A 26446-nucleotide genomic window follows, 5' to 3' on the forward strand; every position below is an offset into this window, starting at 1 on the left:
GTAATAAGAGTGCTGGGAATGGTTCTGCTTCATCAACATGTGTAGAGTGAAGAAATGTATTTAGGTAATCTAGTAGAGCATGGGCTATTAAAAGAGCTACACTCCGATGTGCTGGTAATAATGTACTATCTCTGTATGTAGTCTCAACAATTCCACTCCTAAGAGAGAACATACACAGAGATCTCTGATTTTTTTCAAAAGTCCAACAACTGAAGACTTTCTATGGACTATTCTATTTCTGTTTTCTATGGACTAGATCGTCTGCATGGATAAGCAAATCCTGAGCCAGGAGAGCTACAAGCTTTGCTGTATCTGGATACTAATTCCAGACCTGAATTCATACTAAAAGATTTTCCACCTGTTTATTCAACCTCAAGGGTGAAAGAATGGAGATTCAGTGAGCTGAATTTTATCCCAGATGTCTTAGGTGAGATGCCAGTGAAACCTAGGAGGCCATTTGAGCATCAAATAGTGTGCCTTGCAAACCTTTTTTTTTCCAGTTCTCTTTTTTTCCAGTCTGTGCTACTGTTTTATTTCTGTAGAAAACAAACCTAAACTTGGTCATGGCCTTTAAAAATTGCTGCTTTACCTTACTAAAAGTGTAGTTTTTTTCCACAGTTGTTGTGAAAATGGCTGAGAAAGTCTTGACAGTATAAAATCAAGGGACAATTAAATCTTGGGTTCAACTCCCTAATGGATTTCCATTGGAGATTCACACTTAATAAAATACAGAAAATTGCATTTTATTTTGGCACATAAATACTGGTAGTGGGAGACTGTGGCATTTAGAAGAGAGAATCACTGCACCAGAAAACTCACTTCAGCAAAATGATGCAGTCCAGTTGAGCCCCTTTTATGATCTGAGAAATGACTGTTTTTATAGCACACTAAATAAAACCTGCTATTTGAACTGAAGGTTTATTAGTAAAGGTGATTCTGTGATAGCTGGAGAGGAAGGAGAGGGAGAAGGCACAAGGAATGAACATCAGAAAAGAGATGCATATCATTCAGAAAAAGCACAGAAATGCCCCCAAAATACAATATCACTCATCATCACTGCAAGTACCACTGCCACTAAAATAATTTATATCAACATTACTGTTTCTTTGTTGCCCCAAGACATTATTGCTAGCTTGGTCAAATTTCCACTGATGGGAAAGCCTTTGCTATAGGTGCAGTGGGGGAATTAGCAAAGGTGTCTAGGTGGAAGAGCTGCCTGTGGGGAGCCACAGCCAGAGGATGATAAAATTGGTCCAGAAGGATTAGCCAGGGCAGTTTGTGACGATAATACCACCCAAAACTGCTGCTCTTATATTCCTGTAAGAGGACTTGCAGATGGATGTTGGCATCCTCTAAGAATGCCTCAGACGTCCCAGTGAATTGCTTGGTGTTTTTATTTAAACCTAATTGCTTAGTGGTGTAAGTGAACTCACCTAGTGAAATACTAAAGCTGATGGTAATGTCATGGGAGAGGACATAATCTTTAGACTAGAAACAATCTGCTGTCACACTTCTGATGTCTTCAGCCTCCATAGCAAATCGCCCCGAAAACAGTGTCATGTAGCTGCTGTTAGTACGGGGAATATGGGGAAAAGGATTACATTTTATCCAAACCATCTTTGAAAAATGGGCACAGGGTACATATAGACTGAGGAAGAATCTGAAATAATAGTTGTCCTGTGGTTTTTGCATATGGGGTGGGTTTTACTGCATGATTGCTTGAATTGTTAGGAATGACAGCATAAGAGTTTGAGGCTAGATGAGTGTGTTCCTGTTCTATTTCATCACAAGATAATTATTTTACTGGTGAAACCAAGGAGAATCCCACTCAGGAGATGTAGACCAGCTTTTTGAGGGAGTCCAGAACATGGTATACATCCCACATCATCTGCTGGCTCTACAGAGGATGCGGTTTTGAGTACATACCTAGTGGAGCTAGAAATTTATCATGTATGACATCTTCAGGCAGATTTTCCAAGAGGAATGAACCACCCACATCTTTCTGTGGATCAGTTTCATTTCTTCAGGGTGAATTGGTAGGGCAGGACTCACCCCTTGATGCAGAGAAGTGGAAGCACTTTTCTTTCCTTCAATATATTTAAACCTCATTGCAAATTTTCATGAGATTTAACCCAGATTCACCAAATAGATGTTCTGACAGATTTCTGGACTTTGTGCTAATGCCATAGCACATGCAATACTTCATGCTAGACCATAGCTGCAACCAGGATGCTTTGAAAGAATTAATCTGGTGGTCAGTAACTGCTAAATGAAGTGCATGCTAAAAGAATGATGAGCTAACTGACTGGAGCTCACAGCTTTTACGAGCTCTTCTAAATGCCTGTTTTCAGGTGAATTCAGCATCTCCTTGACATTCAAGGACTGAATTTATAATCAAATTATTTAACTCTAGTGGAAAGAAGCATTGGCCTCAATGGAAAAGCCATTTATAATGGCCCCACCCCTTGGAAAAAAATAAAAATAAAAATAAAAATAAAAATGCATTCAGGATAAAGCTGCAATTCCTATAATAAATGAGGGATAAAAGAAATCTTTTAATGCAAATTAAACACTGCAGGCTTTTAAAAATTACGGCAGAAACTTAGAGGACACAGCTGCTCGCATCCTTATTTCCAATTTAGTAATCTGAGACGTGCTGAAGCATTAATGTTCCGGACAACCCCACAGACATTTCAGAGATAAATACTCACTGCTAGCATTTCTATGGAGCCAACAGGACTCTGTCCATCCTGGGGACCCTTCTGCCATTTCATTTTGCCCTCAAATGCTGAAGTTACAGGGGAAGAAGGAAGAGCATGAAATAGACAGTTAGGCGTGCAATTTCCTACTTGCACATCAGCTCCATGGGACTAAAGCATTTATGAAAGGATGGAAATGCATTTCATACAACAGTATTAGAGTATTTGTCAGTGATGCTATTAGGTTCATTAGCAGAGCTTCTGGACAAAAGGAAAGAAGTAGTTTAACAGGGCATTTTCCTCTGCAAACTCTGGCTTCTTGGGTGTAATGTCAAACTGAAACGCTTAAAACTCTTTTTACTGGCTTAAGATCAAGCAAGGACCAAACCAGGGCTGGCTCACCAAAACTGCATTAGTTCCATTATAGTCCACATTAGGTGGTGTTTAATTGTTCTCTTCCAGCTGCCTAAAGTTTGGCAGCAAAATGTGTTATGCTTAAGCATGATACTTCTACTGCATTGTTGTGTCAGTGGTGATGGACTCTTTGTTGGAGATGACAGAAAAATCCCATTGTTTAGAGTTTTCCCAGACTCGGTGCTTAATACACAGCCCTGAGAAGAGTAGTGTTGTTAAACATTTGATAAAAGAAGTATGTGCAGAGATGAGCTTATTGTGCAAGTAGGAATGCATCAGCTCCTAGCTCCAAATCCAACCTTTATAAATTCACAGTTTGTTTCAATTCACCCAAATAAAATCCTCAAGTACTGTGTTTGGAAATTGAAGGTGTTTGGAATGCAGCTGAACACTGAAATAGCATACAAATCATCCAGTACCAAAATTAATTTGGAATAACTGTAGAAACTGATAGTTATAAAGCAAATCAGGATGCCTTAGTTGGAATGCATGAAAAACTATATTATTTGCAATCATGTGAGCATCTTTAGACCATTCAGTAATCTCTGTGTATTGCTTTATTGTTTCTGTAAGGATAAGTGCTTTAGATAAGCATTCTCAGAAGGGTTGCGACGCCAAAGCTATTGTTTTATCAATATTTTTACTTAGTTATCTTGAGCATGCCCTTGGTAAGAACAACAAGCTTCTTATGCTGCAGCAGCAAATAACAGCACCAACTTTCCCATTTAACTTTTCCTTTTCTGTATTGATATGATTAAACAAATATCTCAGGGAAGACAGAGGTGTGTAACAATGGCAGTGCAAATCTGCAGGGACCCCCAGCACCTTCAGTGGAACTCTTCCTGATTTGCACAGCATTGTACCACAGTCTGCTATGTTTATTTTCAGTGAATGGACAAAAACAGGTGATGCTTTGCTTTTAATTAACCCACTCTTAGCCCATGCTGTGTCTTGCTCTCAAGTAGTCCCCCTGCAGCTTTGTGTTAACTCCTGCCTCTATTTCAATATCTAATGAATGATCCTCAGTTGTGTGAATGTGGTGATGTTTGACAATAATGATGAATTTCATATTAATGCCTAGTGACATGCTTTCCATCCCTATCTTAATTGGAATTAAAGCCCCCATATCAGTTTTGAACTAGTTTCTAAGGAGTTTCTCACAAGACATTATTGCTGTTTGCCATTCTTGCAAGTGTCATATTCCAATCTGTGGTCCTTCCTCCCTGATTACAGTCACTAAGGACATACAAGACTTCCCAAGCCCTTTCAGACATATGCTTTTACGAACCAACCTGATCCAATCACACAGTCCTGATATAAATTGACCACAATTACTGCTAAACCCATGTCATCAAACCAGAGCATAGTTCCTCTAAACCTGAAGTCTCCTCCACCTAGCATATGTTATTTACAGAGTAAAGCTACCTCAGGAAGGCTCGGTTCACTCACCAAAAGATGTGAACTGTCTCCAACCTTTAGTTCTGATTATAAGCTTCAAGCGAGCTGTTTTCAGTTGCCCCACTGGGACATGAGAGGAAATGCTCAGTTTCAGTTTTGAGCAAAAGTATGAGCTGAGCTAGGATTATTTATTCATGTACTGGAGCAGGATATCTCAGTCTTTTTCTTCCTCTCAAAGGGTTTTCTTTTCCAGTAATTTATTTTCATGCATGCCTAGGATGCAAAAAGTAAAGAGAAAGCTTTTCAAGAGGAACACATTAACTGAAGTTTCTCCCATTTTTTTGGAACACCATGTAAAGGACCAAAGCAACATCTGTTGTTTTTAGAAGGCAGGTGCACACTGTGTTTTCATCTTGCCTTCCTTGCAGCCAGATATATTCACATTCAGTACTGAAAATCTCAGGCTGACCTTTTGCCCTACCAAGACCTGTTTTCAGCATAGTCTGGATACATTATCAGCACTGTCAAATTCAAAGCTGAATTAGGAATGAATACAGCTTTACCTTTATCTCATATCTGGCTAGATGCAGGAAAGGTCTAGTCTGCATGCAACACAGTTCCCTTAGCAGAGTGCTGTGCCTAAGCTAATATACTTCTCTGCGTGGCTTGGAAACAATCTTATGACTCAGCATCAACCAGCCCAGGTGGCCAACAGACCAAACGCTTGCATATATTAAAGCAGTCACCCCATTGATTTCCAATGAGATGTCAGCTCCTATTGCCAGAATTGCTACCAAAAATACCTTTCAGGTTCCGAGACCACACAGAGGAACTGAATAATGCTTTTCTGAGATTCTTGTTTGCTGTAGAGGCAGGAGTGGCCCTGAGAAAAAGGCAAACACTTCTAAAGTCTCTAAGTGATATTATTGGTTTAGGAAAGCCTTTCCCCTTTTTATTTTTTATTTTTAATAAATTTTCAGCCTATGAAGAAGAAAACAAAGGATGGTATGTCCCTAGAGCATATTCTCATGTGTCACTGTGGATGCCAATCCCCACAGACGCTCCCAATGTTATTAATTTTTAAAACAAACTTGCTGATTGAGGTTCTGACTGCCTTTAAATTGTCTCTACAAGGAGACTGTGTACTAATTAACCCACAGAAACAATCAATGATGTACCTTTTTCAAGTTTCAGGGTGATTAGAATATGAAAATGAAGAGCACAATGGTGCAGATGTTTTAAAATCACAGCAGACAGCAATTAGTGACATGGGAACCAGCTGCTTATCTCTCCATATAAAGCCTCTTAATAGGGAATTACACTTGAGGAGCCATTACACAGATGGATCTGCGAATGATTTAAAGAGGGGGCGTAGTAGTATTAACTTTGATTTGCAAGCCAGATTCCTGACAATCTGTATGTGTGTTACCTCTAGAATAAAAGTGTATTAGCAGTAAAATGTACTGCACCCTGTAAGCAACTAGATTTGTCCTAGGTGATATCTATGTGTGGATTACCTTCCTTTTTCTTCTTTTTCAGTTGTATTCATTATTGTTTTTTCTATTTGTTTGGATTTTTTTATTTTTATTTTTTTTCTCATGTTTATATTAATTCATTGGTTTGCTTACTGGAATCTTCTCCCGCTTTCTACTTAGATTTGGAGAGAAGCTCAGAGGGGATGTGGAGGCAGAGTGATACATCTAGTAGTTAAAATAAGAGTCCAAGAGGGACAGATTCAGCCACTGGGTAGATTCAGCTTACTTTATAGAGTAAGGCAGTATTCATCAGGAGGATGGCTGTATGTCTTTCTTTTTTAATGGTTGCAGCCTGCATGCCTGAATAAAATTATCAAGATAAGTGTATCTGTAGGTGTAGGGATACACAGGTCTGGCAAGGCAAGTGAAAGCACACATTGCCATCTCTTTTGCTCTCTGTCTGGTTCTCTTCAGCTGCCTGTAAACAGGGTGTATCCTGCTTATAAGTCTACTCACAACTACCTGAAGTGAGGACTGAAAGTCATGAGCTTGTCACTAAAACCATTTCACTAATGATGAGAGGATTCATATGTCACTTTTTTTAGTCTAGTTTTTGCATATACTTTGCTGTGTTGCTAAAACTTCCTTGTAGTTATAAAGCAGAAGATTTTATTTTATTTTATTTTTTTAAAGGGAAGGTGGGATTATAGCCCACTAAGGCTATCTGATAAATTGGATATCAAGAGAAACATTGACCAAGGTTAGTGGTAATATTGCATGGGTTAAAATATGTTTCTATTTTTCCATCAGATGAAGGAGAAGGGTCCTGGTCCAGAATAGTTAGGCGCTATTAGAAAATCTCTTTAAATGAAAGAGAGAATTACAGAGACAGGTGCTGAAGTTTGAAGCATTTTCAGGATATCATAAACAAAAAACTAAACGCAGGTTAATCATGTCACTTCAGGAAAAAGCCCACCATCCTTGGTGCTGATCTCAAGCTGTGCTGCCATACCTATAGATCTATAGAGCTGCAGTATATTACATGCTCGCTGACAAATAAAATATGTAAATACCAAGATATAGGTTTTTGAAGAGCCTTGTTTACTCTTACCAAGCCCACTTTTGCCCCCTTCCCTAACAGCCGTGATATCCTCCGGTAGCTCATCTCAGCGGTTAGATATATTTTGCTATATCTTGTTTGCTTGTTAGGGTTGTGCTCACCTAGATAGGCAAAATGAAGCCTAAATGTTATGACCAATGGGATCAGAAAGCAGTACGGAAAGATACATCATAAAAAGAAACAGATTTTGCTGCATTACTTTCAACCAATTTCCTAGTGCTTTTAAGAAGACAGTCCCCATGTATTGGACACAGCCTATGAAACCCAACCTACTGCAGCTGCATGCTCTCTGGGTTACTCTGGTCTTCTCTGCAGAAGAATTATTTTGGGATGACATGGACATGTCTGGCAGGGAAGAGAAAACTGTAAACATAATGCTGGAAGAAGTATCATGAAGAAACACAGTGGACTGCTATGTGCTGCAGTAGATATATAGTTTGACATCCCATTTCGGAAATGAAGTTCTCCAATGCTACCGACTGGTTGGTTTTTGAGGCCCTGTTAAAACTGGAATATTTATCTGTGTGGTTAAGTGCCTTAAGCGTTGGCACCTTTGACGACAGAGGGATATCTTTCTCATGAATTGTAAGATTAATGTTGTGGTGGCCTGTGGTGCTGGAATAATGACAAGGCTATCATTAGGGATATGTTGGTAGTTGCATCACAGTTTTATAGCGTGTGGAGCAAGGAAATGAGACTGGAGGAGTCAACTGATATATCAGCGCTCATCTCTGATATACAGCTGGCCTCTCAATGCTGAGCCCTCATTAACAGCTTTAAATATAGAGATTATTGCTCCTTTTAAACCAGAGATTCCTGTGTGTGCAGTGCACTTAGAGGCACCAGAGTGTTGCTAGCTTATAATGTTTTCTCTTGCTGCAGTCACCTTCTCTTTTTCTAGATGACATTGCTCAGGTTTTTTAGTTTTGCAGCTCGGCACTTTGGAAATAATATGAGAAGCAGGAGTTGCTTTGACAGCAGTCATAGGGCTGAGATCTTTGCCTTGGCACAGCCCCAGGGGCTGTGAAAGACCTCAACCCACTATTTCCAGGCATTTTTTCTTTTTTCCCCAAGTCAGAAATTGTACGCTGGAAGAATATGTTTTCTGTGAGGCGTGACAACATATTAAGCTTTATTCTGGGGACATGGAAGCAGGTGGGCTGCAATTTCCCTTGTATTTTACCCAAGGAGGACATTGGTGTTGTTCTGTGGGAGCTGCGCGCTCCAAGGTCGCATTGTGGCTCGAGCGTGGGAGCCCACTGTGAGGAGGAGGAGCTGATTCCTTCCCTGAGGCCTGTTTATGCTTTTGGCTCTTTTCTCAGGCTAAAAAAAAAAAAAAAAAAAAAAAAGAAAAAGTAAAAAAAAGTGTGTCTCTCACCCGTAACATCTGCAGTTCCACCGCAGCTGCGTGCTTTCATTTTCTCAGTCCACAATTCCTGGAAATCTCTGCTTTCCCTGAGCGTAGCTGGTCCATATGTACAACAGCTGAACTATCCACAGGATTTAAGAGTCCCCAATTACTCTACAGACAATGGACCAGAACAACTTCATCGTTATTGCCTATTCCAGAAAGGCCACATGTCCTTTTTCATGTGAATACTAGGTATACCTCAACATCGGATTTTCTATAAGATGCATTTTTGCTGGTCACCAAATAAAATACTGTGGATTTGGGGTGGTTAGTGTCTTTCAAATCCCTCTGAAATGGCTCAAAATCTGAGGATGCCTAATTTCCCAGAAGGCTAGGTCTCGAGGAGATCAGAACCATTTTGTGCTGACCCCAAAATCTCTGTGGCAAACAACCCGAGCAGGGATCTAATGTAATGCTGCTGATAGAAACTTAATTGTAACAGCATGTTTGCTGAAACATGAGACACTTAGCAGTTGTTTTCTATTGTTCTTTCCTTAGTTACGCATTTATTTTAAGTCTCTCATCATTTATTTGGTATTCGGAACGGTGTCATTACAGTTTGTTAGGAACAGTTGTTTGCTTGTACTAGGTGCTCAAAATCAGTTGCACAGTTTGGTCCAGAGCTTTACAGAATGCGAATGTAACCGAAGAAAACAAATGGCTAGAGAAGGTCTGTGAGAGAAAGTAAAAAGTTTGCTTGTTTCATTGTTGGGTTTTTTTGTTGTTTTTATTTTTTTACATTTAAAAGAGTTTTGAAAAAGTTATAGCTGTAAAGAAATATCAGTTCCTTCTAATGAAGAAGGCTTGCCAAGAATAAAGTAGCCTTTATTTTGCTCTGTAGAAGACTTTGCATTATTCTGCCTTTTCTGTTACCCCTGCAGTTTGAAGGCTTTCTGTCAGGTTAAAAATCGTATTGAAGGTGTCACTTAACTCCAATGCAAATGGCAGATTATTAAAATATAAAGAGAATAATGCAAGTCTTGAACTTGGCAAGTGTACCTCACACACTGGATGCTGTGCTTATCATTTTTAACAACGGATTTTGTGGCAATGACTTCTGTGTGGAAATTTAAACCAGTCAATCTTTGAGGATTGTGGCTTTGTGGGGAGGTGAACTCATGGGTTTTCCTCTTGTTTGTTGTAGCTTCCTAGGTAGCTCTGTATTCTTGTTGTTTACATCAGTGGGCTTAATTTTGAGCATCAAGTTCTGCTAGGGATTATTTTTAAGGAAAAGCATTCTCACTGAGAGGCTGAGTTACACCATTCATCCATTGGAAGGGAATATTTTACTCATGTTTTTAATTAAAAATCAATAAAAGATGTTTCCTCTGCAATTTAGCATTTATAGAAATATTTCCATTGTTTTTAGAGTGGGAAAACACACAAAACTTGTTTACAGTGCATGAATCTGAATGCAAATTTGACTGAAGTATAAGAACACTTTATAAATCTCCTAACTGTTATGAGGACTTTGGCTTAGATCATTTGTCATTCACTATGCAACTAAATAGCTGCAGCCAGTGGTTGTGACTGGACAGATAAACTAACCTTTTTCTTACGATGTTTCTTTTTATTGTTTTTTTTCTTACCTTCTAGGTTTATGATAGGCAACAGAAACATTCTACCCTGCACTATGATCCAGGCCTCCAACAAGACTTCACCGGTGATACCTTAAAATCAAAGCACCAGCAGAAAAGTAGCAACCAGCACCATCTTGACTGGTCAGCAAGCTCCAATACTGGATCCACTTCTCAAAGTTGCTTCATCAACACAGAGCCCAATCGAGAAGCTGTTTGTGCCACTAAGGTCACCCCTCCAGAGCCAGGAGTTTCCTTCAGTAAATCACAAGCAAAGAAGTCCTGTGCCAGCAGCACATGGGGGCAGCTGTCTGTCAGCAGCAAAGAGCTTGCCATTTGCAGTGCAGTCCCATCACCCAACAACATTGGTGTGGCTGCTCAGCCAAGCAGTGCCTCCGAGTGCAATGGGCTGTTGCCTATTGGTGATCAAGACGGAAGTGTGCAGCTGGAAGCCCCTGATCAGTCTACTGGGAGTACAAAGAAGAAGTCGAGCAAAAAGGACTTGATATGTCAAACCATCCAAACTGCTGACATTGAGTGGATGAAGAGCACTCAGAAAGCATTTGACAGCAAATGTCATGACAGCATGGAAGGAAAAAAAGAATCTTATTCAATGGACAGTGTGTTGGATGCGTCACCATCAAAACAGAATCCCGCTTCTGCCAGCAGCTGTGAAAATGACACTAGCCATGTACGAATTACCATCCCAATAAAGTCGCCAACAACAGATACATCCAGCCACAAAAGGAAAAAAAGGCAATCTACAAAATCTTCAATGGAGAAAGTTATCCAAGAGAAAAGTCTGCCTTCTGGACTTGCTATGAACAGTGAAGTAGCGAACAGGACTATCTCTCAGTCAGAAGGGAATAAAAAAGATATTCGTGTCACAAAGCCAGGGAAACTGATTGAAAATGAGTCCCCCTTAGCAGCTATTGACAGCAGTGTGCTTATTGACAGAGCTTCCCCCAACAGTGCCACCAGACTCAGAAAATCTGTAGCTGTGACATCTACTCTCCTATCCACTGATCTCCCCACACCTAGCAAACTGTCTGAGGTCCAGCACCCCAAACTCACAGCAAAACGGCGATGGACCTGCAGCAAACCGAAATCTATCCTTCGGGAGACCTCCATGACAACATCTGAGAAGATGATGGTGGAACCTCCTTCAGCCTATCCCATCACACCATCCAGCCCTCTGTATACCAATACAGACAGTCTTACTGTGATCACACCTGTCAAGAAAAAAAGAGGACGACCAAAGAAACAGCCTTTGCTCACTGTTGAAACCATTCACGAGGGAACATCCACTAGCCCAGTGAGTCCAATCAATCGTGAATTTCCAGGCACAAAGAAAAGAAAGAGGAGACGGAATCTGGCCAAATTGGCCCAGATGGTCCCTGGAGAGGACAAGTCCATCAGTGATCTCAAGTTTCACAAAAAGGTTGGAAAGCTGGGGGTCTTGGATAAGAAGACTATCAAGACCATTAATAAGATGAAGACCCTCAAAAGGAAGAATATTCTCAATCAGATTTTGTCCTCCTGCTCCAGCAGCATAGCTCTGAAAGCAAAAATCCAACCACCTTCTTGTGCTGGGCCAACAACCATTGATGCCAGACTAGGGAAGCAGATCAATGTCAGCAAGAGGGGGACTATCTACATCGGTAAAAAACGGGGCAGGAAGCCAAGAGCAGAGCTGCAGCCTCAACCAGAAGAACCTAAGACAGCCATGAAGCACTCAAGGCCTGTTTCCAGCCAGCCAGAAAACCCAGCAGTGCCTTCCAACCTGCAGTCACTTGTGGCATCGTCACCAGCAGCTATTCATCCGCTTTCGACACAGTTAGTGGGGACTAATGGCAACCTTAGCCCTGCAAGCACTGAAACAAATTTTTCAGAGTTAAAAACTATGCCAAATCTTCAACCTATCAGTGCTCTTCCTACAAAAACCCAGAAAGGAATGCACAGTGGAACTTGGAAGCTGTCTCCACCCAGGTTAATGGCTAATTCACCTTCCCACCTCTGTGAAATAGGTTCTTTAAAAGAAGTTACGCTGTCACCAGTGAGTGAGTCTCACAGTGAGGAAACCATTCCGAGCGACAGTGGGATAGGTACAGACAACAACAGTACTTCTGACCAAGCTGAGAAAAGCTCAGAATCCCGCCGGAGATACTCCTTTGATTTCTGCACCCTGGACAATCCAGAGGCTATCCCATCTGACACCAGCACAAAAAACAGGCATGGTCACCGGCAGAAGCATCTCATTGTGGATAACTTTCTCTCTCATGAGAGCATGAAAAAGCCAAAGCACAAGAGGAAAAGGAAAAGCTTGCAAAATAGAGATGATCTCCAGTTTCTGGCAGACCTTGAGGAACTCATCAATAAATTCCAAGTGTTCAGGATTTCACACCGTAGTTACACATTTTATCATGAAAATCCGTATCCCAGCATCTTCAGGATTAATTTTGATCACTATTACCCTGTGCCATATATCCAGTATGACCCATTGCTCTATCTTCGCAGGACCTCTGACATGAAGTCTAAGAAGAAGCGTGGTAGACCTGCCAAAACCAATGACACCATGACAAAGGTGCCTTTTTTACAAGGGTTCGGTTACCCTATTCCCAGTGGGAGTTACTATGCACCCTATGGAATGCCTTACACATCAATGCCTATGATGAATCTTGGTTACTATGGTCAGTATCCAGCTCCTTTGTACCTGTCTCACACGCTCGGAGCGGCTTCCCCATTTATGAGACCTACCGTGCCACCACCCCAATTCCATGCAAGCTCTCATATGAAGATGTCCACCACTGCCAAGCATAAAGCAAAACATGGAGTGCACCTACAAACACCTGTGGGAATGGGCCTTGGAGACATGCAGTCCTCTTTGGCTCCTCCAAAGGTTGGAGGAACAAGCCTTTCAAGTGGCCGACTTCACAAAAGGAAACACAAACATAAGCACAAGCATAAGGATGAGAGGATACTGGGGACACATGAAGATCTGAGTGGTCTCTTTGCTAGCAAGTCCACTGGCTTCTCCAGTCACTCTATCAATGAAAGGCTAAGTGGCTCAGATAAAGATCTCTCCTTGCTCAATGAGAAAAGCAAGTATAAGGAGAAGCAGAAGCACCAGCATTGTGAAACTGGACACAAAAGCTCAAAGAGCAACTTTGAAGTGGATACACTGTCTACCTTATCACTTTCTGATGCCCAGCAGTGGACACAGAGTAAAGATAAAAGTGATTCAAGCAATGATCCCATTGACTCTTGCACAAAGAGATACTCTGGTAATACTGAGAGTAATGCAAGGTCAGAGTCCCTGGACGTGTTTGGTGAAATGAATTCCTCGAGTGAGAAACGGGATAACGATGGAAGTGGGAATAAAAGAAGAAGCTTTGAAGGGTTTGGAACCTACAGAGAAAAGGACATTCAGCCCTTCAGGATAAATAGGAAGGATAGAAGTACTTATGATTCTTCTGCCTCTTCTGGTAAGCTCTGCTTTATTTTACTATACCTTACTGCACTTTAATTTTAATGCTGAACAGAGGGACTTGCAATTTTCAATAATTATATTCAAGTCATTCACTTCTGTATCTGTAATTGATTCTCATTTTCCATCTAGATGTTAGGGATACTGACAAGAAAGCTGGCCACATGTTAAGCTGAGACCTACAGAAGTATTTGGGTTGTTAGACAGCATTTATGAATATTTCTCTTTACCTTAAGTATTTATCCTTGCTTGTTGCACTTCCACCAAATGTCCACCCATTGCATTCTACAACAGCATCAATTATAAAATCTGTTGGCAAAGAAGGCAGCTTTCTTACTCAGATCTAATGTCTCAAGGTGATAGTTGTTGCCCAGCCCTTGGGAGTACAGCCACAGTACTCAGCAGACTTTCTTTGCTTTCTCCCACAATGTGTACAAAATCTATTTGTTTTAGGTCTGAGCAAGATGTTATGGAGCTGGATCAGTATTTCCTGTCTGTTAGGGTGTACCATTGATCCAGAGGGACTCAGGTTGGTGATGGTTACACTGAATATGTAGAGACCCTTGGTACAATCACTGTGTGAGTCTATCAGTTCTGGCTGGCAGGTGTGATGTAAAGTAACTATCCTGAAATCAAGTGGCTGAAAGAAGGAAGTGGTGTTGTGGAAACAGTAAACCCTGACTGGCTATGAAGAGTTCAAGGATGTATGATATGGAAATATAAGCTACATTTATGGGGAAGGAAGAAACTCTTCTGGATACTAAGGACATCTGTTCCTCTCCCACAGAGTTGAGGAGCAGGGAAAGGAATCTGAATCTTGCCTGAAAGACTGAATTGTACTTTACATTAGGGAGCTGACTTCATGGTGACACAGAGGCAGGTGTTTTGCTGGAATATAAATGAATTTAGCTTGGGAGCAAGCCCAGTGCTCCTGCACCACCATATATTTATCACAGAGTAGGTTTCATACTTGGGAAAAAAGTGAGCTTTACTGAACCAACCAGCAGCAGATGAGATTCTGATGTGCTAGAAGGAGCTTTAAAGAAACACAATTTAGCCTCCAAAACAAAAACAAAGGGAAAAAAAGAAAAAAAAAGAAAGAGAAAAAAAAAAAAGAAAGAAAGAATCATCAGAGGGAGCAGAGAATGTGTATAACCTGCCAGTGTGAGCCTCTCCAGTTTTTTATTGACTTGTATCTGATTGAGATCCAAAGACTGCTCATACTTAAGCCACTTAGAGATTTCCATTTCCTTCACTGAGACCAAGATCTGGGCTGTGATGATGAAAATCAGTCTGAAATGGGAGTTCATCCCATGAAAATTCCCCATTTGCCATATCATACAATGTCAGACCAGTTGTGGCACCCAGAAATGAGAAACATGAAAATGTTGGAAAGAGATTGAATTCAGTCCCAAATTACATGAGAATTGTTGTATGCCTGTCAAAGAACGAAATCATTCTCCAGCATGCAAGTTGTAAGCTATTGCAGTAAGGAAGCTGTGTTTCAGCAAACAAAATTCTTTGAAATTTTTGATTAGGTTATTTATATTGTCTATTGAAAACTACTGATTTCACAATTTGATAACAGTTGGATTTTTAGCCTCTGCCTTCTGAACAGAAGATGTCTGCTAAGCCTGTTTTTCCAATTTAATATCTTTCACTCAGGCACAGAAAACTGACATGAAAAAATTAGCACTGGTGAAACCAAATGAGTTTTTGAAGTAGGGATGTGCTGATTTGGAAGTGGGATTTGCTAAGGAAAAAAAAAAAAAAATTAAAAAAAAATCAATTTCCTGTCATTTTTCTTCTGTTTATTTAACCATGAAAATGAAAACATGAGATGGAAGTCTTGCAATAGGATCTTCATCAAATTTGCTGTTTAAACTTTTTAAAATGTTTCTCATTTGCATTAAAATTATTATTTTTATTTATTTTTTTCTTTTCATGATTACAACTGCACATCATTCCCCATGACCTAATCCATCAAGTCACAGATTATGAACTGGTTTATTCATTGTCAAGCTATTATTTAGATGGAAAAATCATCAGCAGTTAGCTAAGCAAAGCCAGCTAACCAGAGCCATACCTTGCACTGCAAGGGAAAATGCTAAAACTAAGTATCTCTGCCAAGAAAGACCTGGAGCCAAGACTGCTCATTAAAACCTAGGAACATCTGTCTGCTTGTGACTGTCTAAGATCTCAGTGCAGCTTTTTTTTCCTCTCTGCCTTTGACCTTCAATGGGATTCCCAACAGAGGTCCATACTTGAGTCTAGCCATAGCTATTAACTGGTTCCCACTGAGGAGGGATTAAACTTTTCCATGATAACCTTGGCATTCTTTCTCCTAATTCACCTTGCTTTTCCCTGAGGTGGCTAAACAGTGATTGACTAATAATAAAAATAAAAGGTAAAACAAGGGAGGGTAGGGGGGAAATCCTATAAGAGCATCCAGCTCTGTGCAAGGAGGCAGTTCCTCAGCGTGATAGTTCTTGCTATTCAGGGTTTGTCATCTTCTGCTAAATAAAAATGACGTATAACAGAGATTAGAAGAGACATCCTGAATATTCAGATGAAAGCTGAAAATAGATTTACATCATGATTTCATTGTTACACTCACTACATGGGCATTTTGGAGTGCTCAGTAATGACATTTGCAACTTCATAGTATGTTGCTGGAGATGAAATACTGAGCAAAATCTACCCACGCTCTGTTGAGATATCTGTGATAAGAGTGATGATAGAACCAGTTAGTGCTCTTCAGATTCAAGCACAGTAATTAGCTTCGGTGCACTGTGCTGGCTGCAGTTGCCATTGTACTGTAGTTATTTTTATTGTTATTTTGTTTTATAGCAGCACCTAGCTATTTCTGAAAAGATCAGTGTCCCTGTTGCTATTCACAGGTCATGTGTGTGGTGGAAAACAGTCCTGCCAGATAACCTTTAATCCTATATAAAACTTTTCAAAGATTAGAAATTCAAGAGAAAAGTTGTTACACTTTCTTTCTGGGGGAGCTGGAAATCTCTACTAGAGTGAAGGGTCACACAGGAGGAGTGCCAGCTTCCTTGGCCACAGTAAACATCCATGATCTGCACTGGGCTGTCACTGGGTATTCAGTAAAGGGGACCTTGTGACTTCTAGCTTATTTTACTCATCCTGGGACCTCTTGCATTTAAAAGTGCTCTGCAAATGAATATGACTGTTTTATATATGCTCTGCCTGTTTCTCCATCACTATCCTGGATATTCTTTCTCTTTACCAAAAAAAAAACCCAAAAAAAAACAAAGACAAAAACAAAAACAAGATAACTGCTGCATCTTCTCATCCTCTGCCAGCATCCAGTGTCTTTCTGCTGTATTTTTCAGAAATTAAAATCACATGTAATATTTCTTATGCCAACTGCATTTAAAAAGACTAATTGATAACACCTTAATGAACCCTACTTGCTTGCTTAGCTGAAATAGAAAATTTGATGCATGGCATTGGTCAGCTCTGTAGACAAGGATATAGCAGAAGGTGATTCAGATCCTGCATTGCCTGTACTGTCACTAAGACACATCCTAAAGAGATCTCTCCAGCTGCGTGCACTAAGCACTGGCTCAGTTTACTCTTTCCTTCTATTCTACACAGCCAAAGGTGAACCTCACGCATTTGCAAAACGTTGGAGTCTGTCCAGTGCTCTGTGACCTGAGGCACTGTGCTCAGCTGGATGGCTGATCTTTTCATCTGCACTCCATTTGTTGCCAAAGCTCCTGGTGAGGGTCCCAGGGAGAGGCTGCAGATTGATGACACAGATGGGATGAGGAGACTGAACAGAGCTGTGTTCAAAAGAGGTTCTCATAACAAACTCCTCATTGCCTAGATGCATCGGCCTGCTTCATTTTCATACATAGAGCTGAGGAAGAGACTTTTGTTGCTGGTACACAGTCCTGATGCCATAAGCTGTACTCTGAAAAGAGTAGGGAGTTACTTCTATTTTATTTTCATTAGTTGGAAAAATGAGGAAAAGCATGTTTAACATTCAAGACTGCATAGACGAATATGCCATCTGATCTATGAAAACTGTCTGATTATTTCCTAGTTACAATCATGACAGACCAGGATGTAGCTGATGGTGAAGCACAAGACAAATGCCACTATATATAGGAACATATTTCTTCATTTCTTTGTAGTGAGTCTAATTGATATCTTTGCTACTTTATGTTCAGACATTTTCTGACTTTTATTTTAAGCTGATAATTTTAAAACAAAGATTGTCTTGCAAATTAGACATCATGACTGAAAGAACAGCAAATAAGTACATGAGTTTTATCACAGACACTATGCACAGTAAATTTACAGGAATGTAAAGTTAATTATATATAGTTATTAGGGAGGTAGAAATTGTCAGTCTCTGAATGCCGGATAGTTAGCATGGCAAACATGTTTTACAAATCGATGCTTAACTTGCCTACAGTCAGCTCCACCTGTTCTATTCCCAAGGTCCAACAGTGCAACAAGCTGAATTTATTCAAATTTGACTTTTCTTTAGCAACTGTTATGTATGGTGCTGTCTTAATTCTAAAGGAGTTTCACCACCTTCACCAGTTATAGTTGAAGAGTGGGTATTGCACAGTGAGTAGAGTTTGGTCCTATGATTTGATGAGAAGTGGGGTATCTATATGTATGTGCATATCTATATGTATGTCAGTTACATTTAGTAAATTGATGGTTGTATGCTGTGTTTGCTTAAAGTTGTTTTTACTATCTTTATCTTAAAATTGTTCTTGTTCCTGTTAAAAAGCCTTACATTGGATGATTAGATCTTCCAAAGGAGAGAAAAAGAGATTTACTGGAACAAGGGAGAAGTGATGATCAAGAAAATGAACAGTATTTGTCTAATGTTATTAGAAATACAAGTAACCATGCTCTGCTGATGAGTGCCATTTATCCAGATGAGATTTCTTCTCTGACAAAACTCCCTTTTATGACACAGTTTTCCACTAGAAAGAGCCATTTCCAAACAACACAGAATGAATCTCTAGCCATCCTCTCCTGGAGGTCAAATGCATGATTAGAACAGGACTCCCTATGAGCAAAAAGAAACACGGTGAAATATTGGCAAAGCCACTGTGAGGAGAGCTCTTTGTTGTTTTAGAAGAACCAGTGTATGCTCATCTAGATCATTATCATGAAGCCCTAATCAGCCAAAGTTTTACTATTCTTCATCAGTGAGTAAACTAACTTCTCCTTCTAAATTTATGTGGAGGACCCAGTCAAATAAGATTAGTCAACTGCCTTATTAATCAAACTTTGCTGATTTTTTTCTGTAATAATTTGTATGAATAATATTTTGTGGTACTAGATTTACAGGACTGATTCATTACTCTCTAGTGAATATATTACCTTAGGAACAGTGGAAACACTGATTCCATATTTGATGAAAATTTTCTTATTTGATTAGCTTAGAGACGTGATATGAATGTCTATAGTACAGACTGTGTACTGACTAGGTCTTCTGTATATACTCATGGACTTGCATTTACGTCTTGAAACAAGAGAGAAGAAGAGACAAAAAAGTGAAGGAAAAAAAGAATTCTTCTATCAACTTTTAGTCACCTTGCTTTCTTTAGTAATTGTGGACTCAATGGGACCTGAGTGTCACATGGCATTGTGTGCACAGTTGCAGATGTAGGCTGATGTGTGGACTGGGGTTTGGAGACCCTCCTCAGGTAGTGTTATCTTCTCATGTGACTCCAGAAAATGTCAAACAGGGTTAGCAACTCCCCTTTTGGGAAAAGGGAGTAAGAGCTGTTTCCTGTTGTAGAGAGCCATGCTGAGGTCACGTACAAACTGGTGCTCAGCAAGTGATACAGGAGAAGTAGCAGTACTTGAAGTGTATGGGAGAAGATCCAGATATGAGTGTCACTTGCCCAGGACATATAGAGAATTAGTCATACTCTGTTTTCCCAGCTCTGACTCTGCCATGGTATCCTCTCATACCCTGTGCCCCTACATAGCTTCAAGCAGCTGCAACTGTTTTTCAGATCCAGTGTCACTCAAGATGTTGTCCTCCCTACTGTGTCCTGTGGTGAGGGACAGGCACTGTACAGTTAGAGGATGAGTGTTTATGCCATCTGACCCATAAAACTCAGCATCAGATCTTTGCAAAATCCCATTATTTGTAAATACAATTGCATTCATAAAAGCATCAGTTTGGGCCCCTGGATTCTTGTATGTACCACCGAGACTACTGAAATTGCCTCTGAAAGTGCCTTAGGATAAATGTCCTTCTTGCTGTTTTCCACTAAGTCTTCTGCTGGTCTTGAGAAGAGCAGCCAAACTGGTGTAGCTGTTGCTCCATCCTGTCCATGGTCATTCCTAGAGGAATGGGCTGTTGAGGAAAGACCAGGCTAATGGGGAAAACAAGTCAAAGATTTCCTTGAAAGTATTTTGATGTGAAATGTGAAATACAGTGAGTTTTGTTGTTGTTTATTGCCACCACTCACTTATTGCGTTGCCTCCATCCTTTGCACCAACCAAGGAGAGAAGAGACAAGAGAGAAGCTGGAGTGGGAGAGAGAGCTGGAGTATTTACCACCCAACCAATATTTTATTTCCTCTCTTAATGATTGTATGTTTATTGCACTGCCTGAGGGTCAGTACAAAGTCTTTTGGACTAGTGACGAATTAATCAGATTAAACACTGTGACCCCTTTGCTTTCTGGGAGTCTTACAAGCCCTCCAGCACCCTGCCTAATTTCTGCCTCTTACTTTGCTCTCTGTCCAACAGTCAAGCAGTTCTTCCTTCACAACTTGGCGGCTCCCAGCTGTTTATCTTCACTCTTCCTGGCCAATGCCAGAATGTCTTGTTTGAAGTTTTTATTTAGACCACTGCTGGTTTGTAGAATTGTGCAGATTCCACATTGGATGTGCAGCAGCTTCACGTCAGACACAATTGGCTTCTGCTGGGCTCTTGGCTTTAAAAGGCAATAAAGAATCACAGCCTGATTCTTCTCTCAGCCCCACATAAATCAAGTGTCTCTCCATTGAAGTGAGCAAAGTTGACTTCAACCTTAAAGGAGAGAAGTTTCTGTTGAGGTGAAATGAGGGTGTGGGGCTGGGAAGACTCCATTGGTGGACAGAGCCCAGGCAGCAGAGCTCTGCCCGCTGAGTGCCTCAGGAGCTGCTGAAGCTAATCTGAGTTCAATATTTGTTGAGAAGATTTCATTAGCTAGGAGAGATTTTGACAGTGGCTGAGATGCAGTTTTAAGAAGGCTAGAAAGAAAAATATGTGTTATAGCTCCGGACTGTACTCAGTATAAAGGCATATTGTTTCTTGCTTGAAGACACTGATAAGCTAAGTACAATACAAGAGGTCTGGTCAGATGCAGGGAGGGAGTGCAATGAAGCAGTAGCTGTATTTTCATTGTTAATCTGCCTGTCACTGGGACTTAAATTTGGGCACAGGAAGAGCTGAGCTCTAGACATCTGCTAGTGAGTTGGATCATAATGCATTCAGGGCAACCTGTATCCCATCCAACTCAATTGAAAATGTGAGAACTGGGCTCTCTGACCTCCTAAGCATACTCAGCTCTGGCTTTTCTATTCCCACTGCCTACCAAGAAGCTAATGTGCTACAGCAGAGGAAAGACAGAAGAGCGTGGTTCTAGTTGCCTTCACCTACTGGATTGTAGTAATGATGCCAAACATGAAAATGAAGAAGAATTGAATGTTTTAAGATTTCACCAAGAAGAATGTCTGCATAGTTCCCCTGTAGGTCAACATCTGAGAAAACAGATGAGATAGGAAAATTAAGATGGAAGGACTCATAAGAGTGATCTGCAGTGATCTTTCATTGAAGACATGAACATGTGTAGGACCATTAGTGGGCTTTTGCTGTGGAAGTGTTCTTGACTGAGCTTTTTTCATGGGGCAGTGCAGGTTTCAGAAAGCTTTAGGAGTGTGTGCAACATAGAGTTAACTGTCAAGGAGGGGGAGGACTGGATGGCTTGGAGGGTTTTGCTAATGAGCTATCAAGCTGTAGGTCACTGGTTGAAATTTAATCTGTAAGAACAGTGACAGAAAATCAAATAGAAGTGCTGACGTCAGAGTGATGCTGCAGCAGCAGTGAAAGCGTTGCTGGAGCCTTGTGCAACTGACATAGGCAACTTAAATAAACTGGGTGTAAACTGTGTAGAATATTCTGAGTTGATACCAACTGCAAGGTATGTTACAGCCAAGTCCTATCATATCTATGAGTTCCTTGCTAGTCTTTCTGCAGCTGCTTGTGAGTGACACCAACATATCTGATCACAGGATCTGACCCAAATATGGGTTTATATAGTGCTAAAAACAGAGCAGTAGAGACATCTAGGTAAGCTTTGTTTAGTGGTAACATAGCATGTGAATCAGCAGTGCACTGAAGACATGCCCACAGCAATCTGCAGTTCTGGTGATGGAGATATTTGCCAGTAGGTCCTATTTTGGGGTCAGAAGTGATGGAAATGTTTTGCCATTCCTGGACTGCTTGGCACTCTCTCTAAGATGACTTGATTGCTTCACTGCAGCTTTCTCAGGGGTGGGGAGAAGCCATGTTACCAAGATATTTATTCTGTTTGTGGTCACCAAAGGGAAAGCTGGGGATCAAAGGGACAAGGGGCACTAGGTGCCTTCAGCAGTGATAGCAGTACTACATGCAGGGCTAAGCACTTGGGGCTGGTTGGGCCTGTGTTGATGCTCCTCATTCTGGGCAAAATAAGATTTTAATCAACCATGCTGTTTACTGAACATGAACACGTAGTTCTTAAATTAACTCTTTCTGTGCATGAAAGCTTTCTCTGACTTATGCCCCACTGATGTGTTTGGTGTCACTGAATTTTTAGGAGCTACTTGGTGGTCCCTCCTCTGCTCCAGAGCAGCAGGTCTGAGGATATAAGGTCTCTCCAGATGGAATAGGGCTGCCATTTCAGCTCTATGCCTTTAGCCTTCCTTGCCTCAAGTGTAGGCAGAGAAAGGAGCAACAGTCAGCATTGTTTTCTGTGCCAGCTATGATTAGTTGGCATAAGATCACTTGAGTAAGTTGACACAGACTTTGAGTTGCTTGGTTAGCTTTAAAAAGAAAAGAAAAATTCCCAAGCCTTCTCCAGGATCTCTTTGCTGCCTGAATTTCATTCTTCACCACTAAAAGCTTGGTCTTATCCCAGAACTGGGACGTGCTCAGTTGCAGAATATTTGTCATTCTGATATTTATTTATTTCCTGTTAGAAAAAAAAAATATAAATACATATTCTAGAAGAGCAAGAAATTTTAAAAAATAGTTAAACTTCAAATTCATGCAGATTTCCTGTTTTGCTTCTTGACAAAACCTCAAAACCACTTTGAACAAGTTTCCTACCTCAGCTGAGGGTGGAGTTGTGTACACCCCACACGTGGCCTCTAGAAGTGCACCCAAGGACAATAGCACATCTCCTTTAGCACAGCAGGGCCAAAGTTACTGCTAGCAAAGCAGTCAATACGTGCGCTTGTGCATGACTGCCCAAATGCACTTCTGACTCAGCCAAGTACACTGGAAAAATTTAACTTTACTATTTCCAGCAGAACAGACTGAGTGGTAGAGATGTGGCAGAAAAGAAACTGGAGGCATTTTATAATAGATACCTCTCTGAGATGCTAGGCAGATAACAGCTGACACTATTGCAGTTTCATTGATTTGATCTGGTGAGGCAGCTTCTTGGTAAATAAGAAGAGTAGAGAAATCCATTGCACTAAAATTAATGGTTGCTGCCTGATCTGTTGAATGGATTCACTGCAATCTGAAGCAATGCGTGCATTTTGCAAAACCAGCATTCTTCAGCTCCTACAGTGCATCATGACATTACTTTAGGCAGTAAGGAAGATTGTATGTGTGATATGGTGTGCTGCGGTAGATAGTAAAGTAGCTAGATGCATGTGAACTCTGGATAGAGTTATGGCATTTGGGTGTGTAATGCTAAGTAACAATAAGCAGTGCTTAACATTTCCTCCCACACTAGAAGCATATCCATTAAAAGTTTAGCCAAGTCAGCTCTGCAAGTTCTTGCAAAAAAGGGCAACTGCTAAAACACTAATAGGATCTACTCTTATGTGGGTAGAACAGGATGCATTAAAGCAAATTTTTCTGTACTGCTACTCGAGAAAGAGTCTTGCTGAGATTAAAGAAACCCCTTGAAGGTAAAAATGATAATAAATCAGGCTCATGACCAGATTAAGGACTTCTGAGTTTTTTCTTGATTCTGTTTCTGAGATGCTGCCTAGTCTGAACAAGTCAGTGAATGTGATTTAAACCATCCATGAGTCAACTGGAGTCCCCATGTGAGTGAATTAGATGTGTCTAAGTCCCACGGAATGACTCCATCCTTTTCATCTCAAGTAGTACTTAGGTCCCAGAGAAACCGAGCAAGTATATGAATTTGTACAGTGCATATTAGACTTAAGAGTAACTTAAGAATGTCAGCATATGGTTTCACATGTTCTCAATGATTGAAGGCTCAAAGCAGTTAGGAGTATAGAATCTAGCAGACACTAAATTTTTTGGCGGTGCTGAAAAGGGACAACTTCACTGACTCACAGCCTGATCAAAACCATTGTTTTAAGATTATGTTAAGCTAGCATGGAACACCTCAACAAGTGAAAATCAGGGCATATTTTTACTGGTTTTGTGGGCCCAATCAGGAAGAGAGACTATTTCTGATCTACTTATTACAAGAAGGCTGGTGCTCAAACACCTGAGGGCTTTCACTGTCTCGTGTGGGTACACCAAAGAATTCTGCACAATGCGTGATCCTCATTTTCACTATGCAGTGTCTCCGTATTATGCCTCTAGAGGAACCTGGATCATGCCACCCTCTTGGCTATGCCCAGCTTTCCTCTTGGATGGAACAAATGACTCTGTAATGTCTCTAGCTAACAAGTGCAGAGTGTGGAAGATCTGGATACCAGGATGTAGGAGAGAGACATAAATGTGGCAGTGTGGAAGCAGCATCTGGGCTGCTCATAACTGCCAGGTTACTGCCAGGTTACTGCCAGGTAAGCCATGAACACATGGGTCCACCTGTTCCATGGTGAGTTTCCGTATCTTTCCTTGACAGAACTCTAAAATAGATAGCTGATGATCAAAAAGCCTCCCCTTCCACTGGGATGACACAATCTAGCATTTATATCTTACATTTCTAGTTGCTCAGAAGTCAAGCTTCAAGAAGAGGAGTCAACACTGCTTCCCCAATCTCACCTATAGACTGGTCATCCCCAGTCATCCCCAGAAAGTGGGAATACTAGGATCATATTGTTTGGGCTGGACAGCCTACTTCTTGTTTTCCAGTTTCTGTATTATTTCTTAAACCATCAATATCTTGCGCTTCCTCTTTCCACTTAGCCCACTACACAGGTGCTTGCCCTTCAGAGGGGAATTTGCATTTGGAATCCCATGTAGACAGGAGAGCACTTACCTGGCCACAGTCCCAAGAATAATATTTCCTAGTGCCAACACCTGGATAGCTGTGTGCAACCACACTAAATCATTTCATGGAGGCACCACAGCTCACCATTCTGTCAGTGGAGAAACGTGTGAACTTTGCTGCTTCAGAGGCATCTGTTTCTGCATTGCTTATGCAGTTTGCGTAGGCACATACATTAAGTAATCTGAATCATTCTGCTGGAGCCAAGCACCTATTCTTCTACAGATGTTGCAACATATAAAACGAGTGCCTAAAGCAAGCACTCTCAATCTAGCCTCCAGGGTCTCCACGTTTACCTACATATATAATGGTATAATAGTCCTTGCCTAACTCAAAGGGCTGTTGCAAGATTTTAATTAATTAATATTGGCAAGGCTTTTAAATGATGGAAATGAAATGAGATCTATAAATGAAGCATATTGTTATGACTATGTAGCATTTCTGCTTCACTTTCACACCATACCTGGGTAGAGAGCGGTGCAGATACATTCTCTAAAGCATTTTGAGTTACAAAGAAGCCTACTTAAAATGTGGACAGTGCTGATATATTTACAGTTGTTAAAATGTTCCATGGAAGAGACGTTGCTTCTCACTCCAAGAGTGCAGCTCTCTATTTTATTTTATTTTTAAAATCTGTTTCCCAGTTTTAACCCATGTATTTCTGGGCTCCAGAAATGCTCAGTGTTAAAGAGAGATGTGCCAGAAGGTAGTTGGAGATGTGAGAGTCCTACTAGGATTTGCAGAAGACTTACCTAATTACTCCCCAGTGACAGTTCTGGCTAGCACTGCTGCTCATTGTGAGCACTGTGGTCCCTCAAGTAGCTTTTGGTCTTCCATTTTGCTAGTATGATTGATATTAATTATAGCCATGCAGTATCAGTGGTGGGCAAGATTCCCAAGAGAAGCTGGTATTCCTGAAGTCCTTCAGTGTGCCTAGCATCAGATTAGCACACAAAACTCTTTGGACTAAGTCCCTTGGTAGGTCACACCATTTCATCAAATTACTAAATAGCTCATTAGATTTCAAGTCAGATTTAATTTTCTCTATATTTAAATTCTTAATGAAGAATGCTATAATCTTACTACTCACTAAGCACTTTCCATTCACTTGCAGGTGAAACAGGTGAATGTTAAATGTCTATGTCATAAATGGGCTATGTCAGGAGAAAGGAAAAACACTAAATAAGATAAAACTGGGTGATGTCTCTAAATACTCCAATCAGCAATCAAAACCAGTGGTCTCTTGGGGAGGAGGCTGGATGGTCATGCATGTGGGTCAAGGGATTTGTCATCAGGTCTTCTGCACCAGGGGCAGATTTTTTATACTTGACAGTATAGCATGGTACTGTCAGCTGATGTTGCTCCCAACAGTGTGCAGGAGGGATCTTGCCTTGC

General features: G+C 40.7%; 1 protein-coding gene across 2 annotated transcripts in view; it reads left to right on the forward strand.

Moving 5' to 3' along the window:
* Positions 1 to 26446, forward strand: part of SETBP1 (SET binding protein 1) — a 262415-nt gene that overhangs the window by 169902 nt on the left and 66067 nt on the right. For both annotated transcript variants that reach the window (XM_085528503.1, XM_085528504.1), the window contains one exon: positions 10114 to 13579. In XM_085528503.1, the coding sequence (XP_085384629.1) occupies positions 10114 to 13579 (3466 nt within the window). The remainder of the gene's footprint in view (positions 1 to 10113; positions 13580 to 26446) is intronic.

Source organism: Coturnix japonica, chromosome Z (genome assembly GCF_054131305.1).
Source record: "Coturnix japonica strain WE chromosome Z, WE-NBRP24, whole genome shotgun sequence".
Classification (NCBI taxonomy): Eukaryota; Metazoa; Chordata; class Aves; order Galliformes; family Phasianidae; genus Coturnix; species Coturnix japonica.